General features: G+C 26.4%; 1 protein-coding gene across 2 annotated transcripts in view; it reads left to right on the top strand.

Moving 5' to 3' along the window:
• The window catches only part of LOC136978107 (ecotropic viral integration site 5 ortholog-like), a 90,575-nt gene that overhangs the window by 26,006 nt on the left and 47,128 nt on the right, over positions 1–17,441 (top strand). For both annotated transcript variants that reach the window (XM_067273764.1, XM_067273763.1), the window contains exon 2: positions 10,013–10,204. In XM_067273764.1, the coding sequence (XP_067129865.1) occupies positions 10,062–10,204 (143 nt within the window). In that variant the 5' untranslated portion in view covers positions 10,013–10,061. The remainder of the gene's footprint in view (positions 1–10,012; positions 10,205–17,441) is intronic.

Here is a 17,441-nt window from a genome sequence, read left to right as displayed (position 1 = left end):
TTCCTGTTAGCAGTAGATCCATGCCAATCATCTAACTGCTTTCTGGGAAAATTTTTGAATTGAAATAACATGACTTTCTGTGCAAACCAGAAGTTCCTATATAGTTAATTGGGGCCTCCTGCCCCTAAGCATTCCATAATGGTTTTAACTTCCATCTATCTAACTCTGTTCTTGAGATTAAGGAAGGACAGACGTATGGAAGACAGTGAGAATTTATAGGTATACAATTTTTTCAAATTGCAGCCCAATTAGTAACAAATCAATAATAATTTTTATTAATGTAGTTTTTATTTCAAAAGTTTAACAGTTGTACATTTGGTACAGTGGTTGATGTGAGTCATATTTTCATATTCATGTTGTTTTATTATTAATGGAATGCTATTTGAAAAGATTAAATTTCAGAGTAAAAATTCAAAGATTTTATAAGATGTCAACTATATATATATTTATTTATTTATATTTCCTTTATTCTTACTACCAGTAAGAGAATAGCTATTGCATTTCTGTAGGATTACATCAGAATACTTTATAAAATATTTTAAAGGCATTAATATTTAAAGTTCTTTTTTATTTTTAAGCATTAGACTTTTACAACAAGAGCTAAAAGCAAATTCAATTATTAGAAGTCAATATAATTAAAGTTTTTATTCTTATGTAAATCTTTAAACTACAATAAATATTAAGCTTTAATAGTAATAAATAAACTGTCATTATGAGAGTATATCTTAATGCATTGCAAATAGCATCCATTGTTTTTGTCATTAAAGTTACATAAATAATTTTAATTTAAAGTAAAATAAATAAACCTTTTAAAAAGTTCTTTAAATATAAAAGAAAACTAAAAAAATTCTTTGTTACATTGTTTAAATTCAAAATTTATTCTTTAGTTAGTGTTCTATTTATACTGAATTTCTATAAAACATTCTAAAAATGGTTAAGTATCTAAGGATTTAGTTTTTGTTTTAGTAGATTCTTGGGAGAGATTAAGTTAAATCAAAATTCTGCATAAATATAAGTAAATATTATATTATCATTTTGAAAATGTTTGTTGCTAATATAAATAAAATCAATATATGCAAAAAAAAATGAAAAATGAGAATGACTGTGTTTTTGTACATATGTATTTAACTTAAAAATATATTGACAACTGAAAAATATATTTTTAATGACAACAAAAAAAATTGTCATGATAATAATTTCACATTGATACCTTTAAATGCAGTATACTGTGGAAAATGTTAAAGATATCAGTGTGAAATCATTGGTAATACTGAAAGTGAAGTTTTTGGAGCATTGTCATATATGATATGATATGTGAATATATATTTGAGTTTAAAAAATTTATTACAGTATCTTTAGTTGTATGATAAACGTAAGTAAAAGATTTTCTAGATATTAGAAATATAAGTAAAATTGTAATTTTAAAAAGTTTTATTTTATAAAATTGTAAAAGCAATCTAAAAATAAATTGCATTAATTACAGATATAGATATTGGTCAGAAGTGTAATAGATGTTTATATAAATAAATAAAACATATAAATGACCGTTTTTAAGTTGTCACTATAGAAAGGTTTCAAGATTGCATGGCATGTGAGAAAATGCATGTTTTCTCTGCTCCTTTGCAATGTTTGTGGTCTAGCTTCCACTTGCTTAGCTTGCAAGTGGTTTATTATTTGACAGGTTGGTCCCCCCTTTTTTATTTAAACATAATAGAACTACAGTATTTTTAAATCATGGACAAAGTTAAAAAAGATGCTTTTTTGGCAGGCTATTCTCGTTGTCTGACAGGATGAGATGCTGTTTTATATAAAAAGAAACTTTCATTATGTCAAGATGTTGATCCATACAAAGCCAGCATCTTTGTTGTAGATCAAGAGTTGTCATGTTTGTGGTCTAGCTTCCACTTGCACATGGAAAAGAACAATCATATTGATTAAAGGAAACTATCGTCCAACTAAAGCCAAATAATTATCTGGCTAGAAATGGCTATAATAATAATAATTTATATGACAATTTGGCACTAGAGTTAGGTGTTATGTGCCATTTCTTAATAAATTTAATAATTATAATTTTAATAATTTAATTTAAATAATTTAGAAGTACTGGAAGAAAAGAATCAGCCTGGAGTGGGACTTGAACCCACAACTCCTGCTTAATGTGTAGATGCATTGCCAATTACGCTACCCAGACCTCTGGTTTGATTTAAGGAAATATTACACATTTTTATCTCAACACTGGAGAATATATTAATAAACTCTTCAAACCTGTTACCAATGCGCTGTTAAGGAAATACTGTCAAAAATCTTATGAAGTGCATTCAAAAGAAGGTTTGAAAGGAATAGAGCAAAACTTAAATGATATAATTATTTAAGCCTTAAATATATTTTAAAAAGCAAACTTTTAAATAAAAGTAAAATCTTTTTGATTACATTACAAATAAAAATGATGTCATCTTTTGAATTTTACAGATTTCTATCATTACAGTCTTCAAATTAATTATTAACAACTGGAAAAATATTCTTGAGCATTCCTTGAGTGAACTCCAGATATTGTACTGTAATTTACAATTTAAATCATTTCTTATGGAAATTTATTCACATTGATATCATTCAGCATTCAGTTACTTTAGATATATGATAAAATATAAATGAAATATTCTGTTAAATCTATAATACTTAAATATTAAGTATTACAAAGTATCAATGTGAATAAATTTTCATAAGAAATAATTATTTTTATTTTTTAATGCTAATGGTGACAGATTTATATTATTAACTTATTAAAATTTGTTACTATTAAAAGATAATTCACAATTGCAGTTGTTTTAAGTCATCAGACTATTTTTTACAAATATATTTAACTTAATGTAAATCAAGAATTCTGACAACTATTCAAATATCTAGGTCAAATTATAGTTTAAAAAATATTTACAGTTTATATGTAAAGAACTGCAATAACTAAGTTCTCTTTGTTTTTTTGTAAACTAAAGTTAAAATTACTTCATAAAAAATTTGATGTTTTTTTCTGACTTGGTTTTAATCAAATACTTAATATTTAAAATGTGTGTTCATCAAGAAATGTTTTATATGTAAATCAGTAATAAATTAAAAATCATGCAAAATTGAGAATTAATGCAATTTTCTTGTCTAAATTTTTAAAAATAATTTTAATCATGTTATAAAAAATTTTTGTAGTTTGTACACTGCAGATTCTGAACTAATATAGGGGAGAAATGTTAGAAATTTCAATTTGCTAATAAAGTAATTTATTGCTTTTATTGTATTTATTTTTCTTGATTTTAACGATGATTTTCTCATGTTATTACTGTCTTGCTAACAAGTAAATTGTTTAAATAAGCACTACATATAACCAATATCCAGCAAGAAAATACAAAACTACATGAAAGCAAATGTTTTGTATTTTCTTAATCGATATTGGTTGTATGTGATGCTTATTTAAGTATATTTAGTTTGAGTGAGTTAAAAGTAATTCTTTTTTTGTTTTTATGCCTCTCTTCAATTGCAAAATAATTTTTACATAGTAAAATTAATATAAGAATAGAAGGTTTATTCATATATAAATTCAATTTCTTGCTGTAGATTTACTTACTAATTTAACAATTTAATTAGAAAGCTTTTACTAAATGCATGTCATTTCTATAGATTTCTCAATATAGTATTTACTAGATTGCAATATACTCTATATATTGTTATGTAGTATATATGAATTGTTTTAAAATTTCTTATATGAAAATGTATTTTTTTTTGGTCCTATTTCTTAGAATTTTCTTTTACGTAATGTTTAAATCATTTTTAATTGTTACATTTATTAATATTTCTAATTTATTTGTTTTGTGAAATGTATTGTATGATTTAAATTAACAAATACATTTTATCAATTGATAACAGTAGCTAATAATAATTCGAAAATATATCCAATTAAATTAAATTTGTATAATTGGGTCAAATATGATTCAATGAACTTTTGAGCTTTTGAAATGTGCTAACTTTAAAATAAAAATGCATGAATGAATACTAAGTAAAGTCAATTTTAGAGAGACAGTACTTTCTTAAGAAGTTCAGGTAATCACAATGATTAATAATGCATATTAAAAATGGATAATATATTTCTTCATAATGTCTTAAAAATTTGACATGATTTCATGCATGATTGATGTACAGATGTTAAAATTTTTATTAAAAATATTATAATGTTGTTAGATTTGAATTTTGTATATAATTAACAATAATAAATGAAATAAAAGAGCTGAAAATTCTTTTGATATTTTATTTTATTTTTAACATTTAAAAATATATGGTAATTGTATTATTTCATAATCTTCAGATTTCAGTTCATAAAATGACTTTTACTTCTGCACTTCTGTCATTAAAAATTCATTCTACTTTTTAAAGATTTGAATCATTGATTGTATGTCAAATATAGTTATTTCATCATCAAAGACTATGTTTTTATTGTTTGTATTTATTCATTTTTATTACAAACATAGAGAGATTATTATGACAATATTTATGTTTTATAAGTTTTTAATAGTATATAAAGTAAATATTTGCTTTATATAGGGTATTAAAAAAGCATTTAACATAAATGCTTTTTTATATATAAATATAAACCTTCATTGCTACATGATGATCTTGATTACTGGATTGGTCAACATAGCCCTATTTTTTGTCTTCTTTGATTGTCTAACATCATCCTTTGAACTTTTTTTTCACTGTGGATGTGTCAGTGGTTGCCTATATGCTATAAAAGTGCCAGACATAAGAGCCCTGCATACAAGAATCGTGGATACTATTAACAATGCAACTCCTAACATGCTGACTTGGACATGGCAAAGTAAAGATTTGAATATCATGCATGCCACATCAGGAGCACATGCAAAGATGTATTGATTTAATGTAATAACTTTTTCAGATGCACTTTCTATTATTGTTTACAGTACTGTACTCACATATCTTTTCCTAAAATTAATTCACAAAACCAAGGAGGTTTAAGGGAACACCTTGTAAATTACTGATAAACAGGCAAATTTGAAAATATTTATTTTTATTTGTTTATTTAGACATACTGGGAAGAACCCATGATGTGGGGAATACATACAACAAAATCATTACGTATACATTGCAAACTAATGTAATATTGCAATTCATAAGTTATTACAGAGAAAAAAAATAAAATATACATAAATAAAAACAAATAAATTATACAAAGTGATACTAAGAAATATTTAAACAAAATATTTATATATAAAACAAAAAAAAATTGTGGGGAGAACTATCTAAACAATAAAAAAAAACATTATAGGTGGGTGTAATTAATTTCTTTGTATAAGACAAAAAAGGATTGTTATCACGTCAAACAATGGATAGTCTCCCGAAGATTCTTAGCCATGAACACACTTTTAAAGGAAGAAAGCAAACACCACCTTTGGGCAAAATCAAATACTCCAATATGCAAACCAAACAAAATGTACACCACTCTGTACAAAGGATCACAATAAGGTCCAGGAAATTCTCAAACAGAATAATAGGGATACCAAAGATACTTTCACGAATTTTTTCTAAATTAGCACACCAAGCTATCATGTGAAAAGAATCCAATAGCTGATCACCTTGACAATATATGCAAATTTCTCTGTGATGATTCTATAAGACAAAAAAGGATTAAGTTATCATGTCAAACAATGGATAGTCTCCCCAAATTTGAAAATATTAATTTTGTATTTGTCAGGATACTATTGAAATAATACTAATAATTTTAGAATTATTAAATGGTATAATTTGTGAAGCTTCTTTTCTTATTAACTGGTTTTTGGAATTTATATCCCTTACTATTTCAAGGTTCCTAAAGTTTCTTGGAAATTTGGAATAGTAAGTGATGTAAACTTTGAAAAGGCAGTTAAGTATTTTATTTAATAATGGAATTAATTTTTGTGTTAAGTAAGAATGTTTTCTCCAAAAAGTTTTTGTATTATATAAATAAATAGCCTACTGTATTTTCACGAAATGACTGACATGCTGGTCTAGCTGGGGAGACCATGAAATTAGATATTTCTGTATTGTAAAAATCAGAATGCTGGTTTATTCCTGGGTGAATGCTAGCATGGTGGTTTATGGGTGCATTAAAAAAACAAACAAGTTAAGTCAGGTAAAAATCAATGAGTTTTTAAACAAACAACACTATGAAAACCCTGTCTGTCGTAGATACATTGGGCTCTGTTCCTTTCTACTCTGCCATCTCATTGTGGGCCTGGCCCAAGTGCACAGTAGGTTTGAAAAAAGGCCCTCTTATTGCCACAGGACAAAAAGAGTAAAACAAATAATAACTCACACTAAACTACATTATTGTATGCAGTGAAGTCCCTGGGATTTATTCAAAGAACAGGATTTATATGAATTTTAGAGTGTAATTGAGGAAATATGATAATTTATTTGATTTAAAAAAATGTTAAGTGGAAATATGCTAAAAATAATTAAAAACATTTATTTTGTATAAAATAATTTTGTTTTTCATTTTTTTACTGATTATGGATGAATATTATCATCATCTCAAGAAATATTCATTATAAGAGAAATAACTGATAGTATTATATAAGGATATTCTAAAATAATTATTTGAATTTCTTCTTGACACTTCAGAAGTTTCTTTTACAGAAGTATTTGAGGGCTCCAATAACAAATTATGTAAAAGACACTAAATCAATTGTTTTAATTCTAAACAAATAACAAAAGAAAACATCTTATTTAAAGATTTAAAAACATATTCATTAGAGAAATGTGAAAGATTTATGCTATTTATATAAAGTTGCTGATACATTGATATATGAAGTACAGGTATCTCTCATACAACATGGCACTTCTTCAACATGGTTTTTGCTCTAAGACTGTTTGAAAATTTGGGATATCCGCCATACAACACACCTTCTGATTCCTCTCTAACACTGTTGTGAAATTTTGTACAGAGGATTTTCAAAATTTTTAAGTGTAAACTTCATTATTCAATATTTTTTCTTATTCAAGTAAGCATACTGTCTCAAATTTACCATGGATTTTAGAATATTGAAATTTTCAAATTACTTTGTTTTCAATCAAGTTTACTTTAATGAAAACTGATAGGACAATTTTTTTCCTTCCTTGCACTAATTTCCTATCAGCTTTGTGTTGTTGTTGCTTTCAGACTTTACCTCTTACTGTTTTCTTTTTATAGATTAACTAGCTGACCCGGCCACACGTTGTTGTGGCTCAAAATGTATCTATTATAAATGTATAACACTTCCCCCGTGGGGAGAATTTCAAAAAATCCCTTCTTAGTGTACATTCTCTTGACATACCCTATTAAAACGCAATCAAAAACGCATCTAAAATAGTATAATAAAAACCGAGTTCTTCACAGTAAGCCTTAATCCCGTCACTTTTCCCGCTGGGGAATATCGAAAAATCCCTTTTTAGTGTATATTCTGTTGACGTAACCTATTAAAACGCAATTAAAAACGCAAAAAACGCATGTAAAATAGTATAATAGAAGCCGAGTTCTTCACGGTAAGCCTTAATCCCGTCCATCTCCCCCCACTGGGGGGAATTTCGACATGTATATTATATAAAAACACATGCGTATTCGAATGCAACGTTGTGTCAAAATTTCAAAGGAATCGGTAGGAACAAACGAACGTTATATTATTTATATAGATATAGATAGATAGAAAATGATCTGCTTCAGTCCATTCTCACAGAAAAGCATAATGCCTGACAGAAAAGCAAACTTAGGTCGTCGGAAGTTAGCGCCATCTGTTGGACATAAAAGCCTTAATCCATATATAAATATATTTTTGAAAGGGGGGAAATGGTGTAGGGGTATGAAAAATAGATAGTAGCCGATTCTCAGACCTACTGAATATGCATATGAAATTTGGTAAAAATCGGTAAAGCCGTTTCGGAGGAGTAAGGTAACTAACATTGTGACACGAGAATTTTATATAATAAGATTTTCAAAATTTAGTAATGTTTATTCAGACATTTTTAGGTAAGTATTGTTAAACTTTTTTTAACTGTAGGTAAGCAATCATTCGCCCACCAGTGGCCGAGCAGTTCTGTTGTTAAACACTGGGAGTTTGGTCGTGGGTTTGCACTGTGCTTGAACAGGCTGGCTATGTGGAGTTTTTTGGATTTTATCTATGTTAGTAACACCTGAATAGGGGCCAGTTTCCCTTACAAGACCTCCTGGAAGGCATTTCCTCTCACATAACATCATGCACCAGAGAAGACAATGGGAGGAACCACTCTGGTTGTAACTTTCCCCAGGATACACTTTGATGCACTTACTAACCTGCGCTAGGTGCTTGCCGACGTTGGGATTTCTGATATGCAGAGAGAGAAGCAATCATTCATAAAATGACAAATGAACTAAAGCAGTATCTTGGTATTGAACAATTTTTGGTATTCAAACACAAATTTTGGAAAAAGTCACTTGGTACTCGACTGGACAAATGCAACCCACTAGAACAAATTTTTGATTAATAACGTATTTTTATTTCATCTTCCATAAAAATTTTTTATGATAAAAATAAAAAAATATGAAAATGTTGCCGATACTTTTGATCAAGGTCAACGAAAGAGCTGAGATGATGATGATACTTTGTAAAAAGCAAACACCCTTAGAAAAAATATATATTTCTTTCCGGACTATACATACAAATGAGTCCAAAATCCTTGTCCTTTCACACACTTTTAGAGGCAATAATGAATCTGCGGTGGAACCAACCTTCCTTTTTAGGCTACATGTCCGCCGTGAAATATAAATAAGTTAAAAAGGACAAGGATTTGGACTGATTTGTATATATCAGACGTGGGCAAATGCAGCTCCGAGAGCCGCATGTGGCTCTTTTTAAGTTACGCGTGGCTCTTGCTGAAAGTGTTAATTTCTGTTTTTATTATTATTTTTACAATTTTATTTTTGTAATTTTATGAAAATAAATATTGAATTTTTTTAATAAACATGTTTTATATTATATTTATATTACATAATAAAATCGTGCGCCTTACCATACTATCTGCCACGACAGTACAGAGCTGCAGCTCCCATGCATTTTGCAAAACCTACATTTTGGCTCCCACTGAACTCTTGCTTGCCCATCCCTGGTATATATAGTCTGGAAAGAAATATATATTTTTTTTCTAAATGAATTTGTCCTGGCAAATTTTTACTTTTAAAGAAAACACCCTTGTTTAACAAAAATGAATATTAATATGTAATGCAGTTTATGTGTAATTGTGATTGTTAATTAATTATTGATTGGAAATAAATTATTGATTGCTTTAATAAACATTTCTTTTAGTAAGCAAAAGTATACGATTCTTTTTCATAACCTCTGAATAATAACCCTGTGTTTTGCATTAGTGCTTTGCTTCATATAACACAGATTCACATAACATGGCACTTTTTCAGAATGTTACTATCACGTTATACAAAGGATAACTGTATTAAAATATCATTAAATTCTATGTAATTGTTGATGTCAAAAATTTATTAATAAATTTTTTTTGTAAAACTGTTATAAGCTAGTATTATAAAAATTTAATGATCAGTTAATAAATACAAGTTTCTATCATAAATATTTAGTTTTTTTGAACAAATATGAATTATTAAAAATATCAAAAAAGAAGAATACACAAAAACAAATTTTAAAAATTTATTTATAATTTATATTTTCACTTTGTTTTAGTAAGTTGAGTTTCAATTTTGCAGTTTGAATTATCTCTAACTTCTTAAGATTAATTTATAACATTAATTTTTTTTAACTTTTGTTTAATCATTCAATAATGTAATTAAAGAAAATTTCAAATTGATTTGTTAATTTTTATCTTTAAAACATATATAGCTTAAAAATATAACTATGGTTTAGGATTTTCTTTAAAACTTTTTAAAATACATGTTATTTCTAATGAATGAAATAAATTTTATGAAATACAGATAAATTTATAAATTTGTTTCTGTTAGATCTATTAATTCCGTCCTTATCTGAAGAATTCTGAATGAAGACATTACTATGACAACACATTCAAATTCTCCACCTAGCCCTGTCATCAAATTAGGAGATGGAGATTCAGATAGTCCTATTTCTTCCTTCAATAATAACAAGCTGAGTAAGGAAGAAATGGAATTGCTGGCAAGATTAGAAGAACAAAATAGGTTAGTGTTATTTAAGTAATGAAAAAATTAATTATAAAATCATATAATATAGCATTTTTTAAAATTCAAATAAAAAATAGTTATTTCTTAGGATAAAATATTTTCATTAAGTAATATACTGTATTTCTGTAAAAATATTTTGTCTGAAATTAAGTTTATTTTAAATTATTTATTGTTTTAAAAAATCTTTAAATTAATTTAAATGCCGTTAATTTAATGATGTCTTTATTTAGCCAAACATTGTTTAAATGATATACGTTTAGAATTTTAAATGAGGATATCAATTTTCATTCTTTAAATTTAGTGATGATAATTTCTAATTATATTAGTAAACTACTTAGTTTTATAACATTCTATGTCTTGTGTGGAGATAACAGTTAAACTTCACAGCAGTTTAATAAATTTACTGAAACTATTGTAATGTAATGAAGTTTAACTTTAGTAAAAAAGACAAAATCAGATTAAAAACTCTTAAAAAGCTATTTTAAAAGATTTTTTTAAAAATATATTTTAATTTGAAAAATAATGTTATTCATTTAATAGCTAATTCAATTTATATCTTTTGTAATTACAATCAATTTTTATTTAATAGTTATTATTTGCATTTGAGTTACATTGAGATATTTCAATCATTTTTTAAATAATTGGCCTTTTATGCTGCAAAATTGCCAAAAAGTATTACATTCATCTGTTATTTCACATTGCATGAGGAGCACAATCTACATAGAAAATTATATCCAAACATATAACATTAATGTCCTCCCATCTCCTAAAAATTTCTAATATTCAAAATTTAATCCAAATATCAGTAATGAAATACATATTAAGAAAATTACATTTAGTATTGATTAATTAAACTATCTAGACATTCTTGGATCAATTTGAGAATTTAGATTAATTAAATAAAGGCCAGAAAATACTTAGAGCAAAATTCTATGCATTGTATTTTGTAAAATTATATATATTTTTTTCATTTTAATTAATTGTATTAATTACCTAATTGTGATGCTTTGACTAGAATAAATTTAACTTATTTATTCTGAAATGAGTCTGTTACATTGTCAGTAGCAGTAGTGACTTTCTGCAGTATCCATCTATACTATGATAACAAAATCTATTGTATTGGTCTTATGCATAAAGATAATTTAACAATGTATTTATCAAACTCATTTCATTATATTAAGGAAATGTGATTAAATAATTACATGTATACAAGATATCATATACAAGTAATCAAATAAAATGAATCAAGTTTTAAAGAACTATCAAAAATTTTTATAACTGCATATGTTAAGTAAGAAAGCTGATTCCTACATAAAATTGTTATTAACAGTATGACAGGACTGGTAGATTTTAGATGTGAGATTATCATAATTAAAACTTTGTCAAACAAATTTCCAGATTATTCATCAGGATGTAACAAGGCTAATTTAGTGATTAGATATAAAACAATTTTGCTATATGTAGTGCTTGAAATAAGTTGATATATATATATGCTATTACTTATTATGTATCAAAATTTTAAAAATTTAAATGTTCAACTGAAATTAATCATCAGTTATCAAATTTAACCATACTTTACTCTATAGGAATGTTCAGTATTAATTTCTGAATACATGTATGACCTGGTTTATTCTGGGGTTAAGCTCCTAAGATTTTTGGCATAAAATGAAATGGTTTAAATTGAAACAAAAATATTGTAAAATCAATAATCTTGAGTCATCTTTCTCAAATCCCTCCTTAAGTCAAAATGGACTGTTAGATTCAGCAAACACCCTATATAACAAAACATATTTTTTTACTCCTAAAGTTGAACAAATATCATATATCAATGTTGTCCCTCTAAGTCAAATTATTTGAACTCAGCAGGTGCCAACTAACAAATTATGTTCTGCAAATATTTTTGGCATGTTGCCTGTTAAAGTGACTTTAAAATGGTTGGATAAGCAAGCCAGTGACATATTATCTTGTTTCATTTGAAACAGACTCTCCATAGTTTGCTTATCCAGTTGTATTAAAACTGCTTTAATGGACAACACACCTTTGTTCATGAGCAGTTGCTAGTTCAGTCAAAACCCACCAGACCTAGGGATAATATTGAAATTTGATGTAATGTATTATGCAAAATTTGATTTGTGAATAAATTCAGTATAGCATAGAGAGGCAATTTTGTGATTTATCTATATTTATAATATTTATTTAAATCATTATTACATCATATATTCAAATGATTCAAATGAAAAAAATCACCTGGTGCTCAATTGAACAAATGCAATCTGTTAGAACAAATTTTTGATTAATAACATATTTTTATTTTCATTTTATCGTACATAAATTTTTATAGTAAAAATGAAAACATTGCTGATATTTCTGATCAAGATCAACAAAAAAACTGAGATTATGATGTACTTTGTAAAAAGAGAATGCCCTTGTTTAAATAAAATTAATAACATTAATATGATGCTTTTAATTGTGATTATTAGTTAATTATTGATTGCTTAAATAAACATCATATTTCTCTTAGTAACAAAAAAAAATAATATACTTTTGTTAATTTTTGCACCTGACCCTTTGTTTTTTATTTGCCATTTGTTTCGTATAGCATGGGTTCATGTAATATGGCACTTTTTCAGAACATAACTATGTTGTATGAGGGATACGTGTACTTCACAAAATCATAATGCAAATTTTTGCATATACCCTTGAAATATTTTAATGAGCTATCATTAACAATTGAAAATATAGATAATACCCATTCATCTTAATAAATGAGAGATAAAGGGTTATCTACAATTATAAATATCAATAGAACTTGAAATTGCACAGACATCTTCATCTTTATATAAAAATTATTGTTTTTTTTCTGTGTGGACAATTTTTTTCTTGTTTACATATATGATAGTGGGGCATTTTTTGTGTGGACTTTTTTCATGTGCATCTTGTTCATATAAATGATATTTGAAATAACTTGCAAGTTATTTCAAATAAAGTTTTACAATATTAGTATCTAATTAACTTAAGTAATATGTTATAAGCAAAAATGATAAAATTTTGCTTTTGATATGTTATTTTGAATTTATAATTTAAATATACAAGGCTATAATAAAAAAATTTCAAACATGACATAAATTTGACATGAGTGAATTCATTTTATTACAGAATAGAAATAAGATCAATTAAATATGCATTAAATGTCTTGTTTATATATATAAACTACATATACATACATAAGATATTAGTAGTAAAAATTTACAAAGTATTTTATGATGTTAGTATTTAAAATGAAACAATGGAAGTAACTTTTAATCAATATATAGATCATTCTTAAAGTACTTAAATTTTTAAAATATTTTTTACACTCTAAATGTATAATTTTTAATGTAAATTTATAAATTTAAATATGAGTAAAGGATTATTATTATTATTATATAATGATTCTCAATTATTGTTTCCATTTTTCAAGAAATGTAAGTATAAATTACTAGTTTTTCCTGCCATAAAAGTTTTTTAATCATATATCTGTAATATTTAAAGTACTCAGTTTGTGAATGATGCATTCATTTAATGTTGATATTTAGTCAATTTAATATTCTCTAATCATTTGTTTCAGTTATTGTTACATGTTAGTTGTCAAGCAAATGATTATTTTCACCTTTTTAACTTCTCACAAATGTTTAATTATGAGATTTTAATATAACAATACTTATGTAAATTTTGTTATTTATGTAAATCTGTTTAAAAAACTATTTTGTCTACTAACTTAAAATTATTCATTTTTTTGAAATTAGCTTTTAATTAGAAAAGAAATGATGAAAATTACATAAATTTTAAATTTTTACTTATTTTTCTATTGTTTGGAATGAAATCAGATTTATTGCCATAAATTAAGAGTTTAAAAAAATAGTTATCCTTGACATTATATTGTTTAACTTGTTAAGTTTATTACTCACCAAACATTTACCTGAATGAAATAAAAGGTATTTTATTATTATGTTTTTTTAAATTCTGTTAAAAAAAATTATTTTTCATTTTATTCTATTATTTACTTTTACAAATTAATGTTTATAAAATGAGTATAATTTCAGAATACAATTTAAAACAATATACAATAAAACATCAAATTTTCAAATTTGAAGGGATAAAAAAAATTGGCTAGTTTGAGTTATGGAGAGATCCACGTATGAAGGTATATGAAAATAGAAAATTTTTTATTCAGATGCAGAGTATAAAGCAATAGTATAAGGGACAAATTCTTGATATATATTTGAATTATTAGAACAATGTATGATGTAATAATGATATACCTAAATTTATGATAATTTAAATCTCACAAAATTACCTTTGTTACACTGAATTTATTCAAAAATCAAATTTTGCATAAGTGGTTAACAAGAAAATTTACATGATTAGCAAATAGTTTTTAGTAATGTAAAATAATTTGTAAGTTCATAAATTGCTGAAGAAAAAATTTAAGATGTATGCCACAAACAAAGAACTTCACTCCAAATAGAAATATGAATTATGAGAAAATCAGTATTTTTCAATGGAAATTAAAAAACAAAATACTGAAATAAACTTGAGCTACCATGGTGTTCCTTATTTGCACTGTGACCAAAAAAATTAACATTTCCACCAGGTGGAGAACAACTTCTAATCCTCTCAACAATGCTACAGGAAAGCTAGATTTAGCAAATTTTCTGTTAATTGGCAACTTGATGGATTGGCTTGCTTATCCAGCTGTATTAAAGCTACTTTACTAAACAATGCACTGAAATAATTTGCAGAACTTAATGAACTTAGGTTGGTTGACACTTGCTGAAAGTTTAACTAGTTTGACTTAAGGAAGATAATGTTGAGATGTTAAGTCAAACAAAACTTAAGAAGTAAAAAAAAATACATTATATTATATAGAGTAGCCAGGACCAATAATCCAGTTTAACTTGCGGGATTTAAGAAAGAGAAGATTTGTGTTTGGTAAACTTAAAATACAGTAAAACCTCTAAAGCCAACCACTGCTGTATGGACTAAATAAAGGCTGTAATATTAATAAATTACCAAACAATTTAATACTAGAGGGAGGCATTAGGTGCTATCTCTTTAATTATTAAGAGATGGTGCCTAATGCCTCCGTCTAGTATCAAATTGTATTACCAAAGCCAACCACTGCTGTAGGCTATCATGCTAAATAATGGCTATAATATTAATAAATTACCAAACAATGTATCAGGTTTTAGTAGAGTTGTTTGTATTTTAATTTGTAAAGAAAAGATTGCTCATACTGGTAATAATGTGTATATGTGTATATATATATATATATATATACAGTCAATATACAGTCAAACCTGTTTTTATGCGCTCTTTTTATGTGCGATTTTTTTTAATGCGAATTTTTAATTTATGCAGTTTTTTTTGTGCGAATTTTTTATTTGTGCGGTATAGTTGGCGACTAGTCTCGTGCGATTCGTCATGTCTCACGTTGACTTATTATAGCTAAATAAACTTATTATAGCATAAATGCACTTATTATAGTAATATTATTGCATGAATATGCAAAAAATGAAATAATTTACTTTTTAAGTCAACAAAACACCACCTAGACAAAAATATGTAAAACAGACGATAGACCAGACGATGCAGTCAAGTGCTGACATCTGTTGTCAATAAATTCTATTTCGTACGGTTTAGAGTTATTTTCTATGTGAGACTTTTTTTATGCGGTCCCTGTTGACCGCATAAAAAAAATATTTTTTAATTGTGTTGCGAAAACTATTTTTTACAGCCATTCGTGAAGTTTCGTGCGATTTTTTTTTTTTTTTTTTTTTTTTTTTTAATGCGTTTTTTTTAATGCGGTCCCTATCCCCCGCATAAAAACAGGTTTGACTGTATATATAAGCATGCTTGTGTTTCTGATTTTACATTTTGAGCTTTGATTTTTAGCGGGAGCCATGGCCTACTCAGCCCCTTAGTCCCCAGAGCCTTTGTATAAACCAGTGGTTCTCAACCTTTTTTTCACCCATGGACCCCTTTTCCTCTTAATTTTTTTTGTGGACCCCTATAGACATTGCACAGAAAAAAAAACTTATATTTTTCATTAATAAAAAAAGAAAGAAAAATGTTCAGAAATGTCACTGTCAAAAGACATGACCATTGATGGTATAAGATTCTCCTAACAAACCCCAGCTTTATAATCTCTCTTTGAAACCTTTGTCAATGAGATATATATGTCATATACGTATTCAATATTTTAAATAATTTGAATTTTAAAATGCAAGAAATGCCAAAATTCCAAAACTTTTACAATAAAGTAATAAAGAAATTGACAATATATATGCTTAGAAATTTAATTCTCAGTAAAACAATTGTTCTTAAGTAGAATTACCCTATAGACCAGGGGTGAGCAACCTTTTTAATCAATGGGCCAATTTAAATTTTAAAATTTTTTGGCGGGCTGCACATAAAGTAACACTTATTAATAATTTACAAAACTTTATTTATAATAAACATTAGAATAAAAAAATATAAAATTTAAAAAAAAGTAAAGATTTCATATACAAATTTTAATGCAAAATAAAAACAAACAAGAAAAGAACAGAAAAACGAATTTACTTGAAATTTTAATGAGAAATTTGGCACTGTTTTTTTGATACAAGCTGATCAATATCAGCCGGAATTGATGAGGTAGCTACACGTACACAGCTTTCTAATCGTGCATCACTCAGTCTTGATCGGTGGTCATTTTTGATTAATTTCATGGTTGAAAATAATTGTTCGCAAACATACGTACTTCCGAACAGAGATATCATTTGCTTTGCATTTTTCGTCAAAAGCGGAAATTTCTCAGGGCTCGCATAAGATTTATAAAAATTTTCAATGTTTACTGTGAAAAATACATTTTTTAAATCGGTATTATTCTGCATGTCAATCACTTCCATTTGAAAGTCTTCGGGAACTGTATCCACATTGATATTAAATGGCGAGGAAAACATTTTCATGGAAACCGCTGTCTTCTCAGCTTTGAACATTTGGAATCGTAATTGAAATTCGTTGATTAAAATGTCTATATATTGTGCATATTTTTGAGTAGTAGTAATGTTTTCTTTTTGTAAATGCGGAAAGTGAAACACATTATTCTGCAAAAGATGCTGTTTCCACAATTTTAATTTGTGCTCAAAGCCCTGAATTTTATCATACAAATTGTGAATAAACTGTCCTTTGCCTTGAATTTCTACATTAAGAT

This window comes from Centruroides vittatus, unplaced genomic scaffold (genome assembly GCF_030686945.1).
Source record: "Centruroides vittatus isolate TY-2023 unplaced genomic scaffold, ASM3068694v2 contig_488, whole genome shotgun sequence".
In the NCBI taxonomy this organism is placed as follows: Eukaryota; Metazoa; Arthropoda; class Arachnida; order Scorpiones; family Buthidae; genus Centruroides; species Centruroides vittatus.
This window is presented reverse-complemented; position numbering and strand designations above follow the sequence as displayed.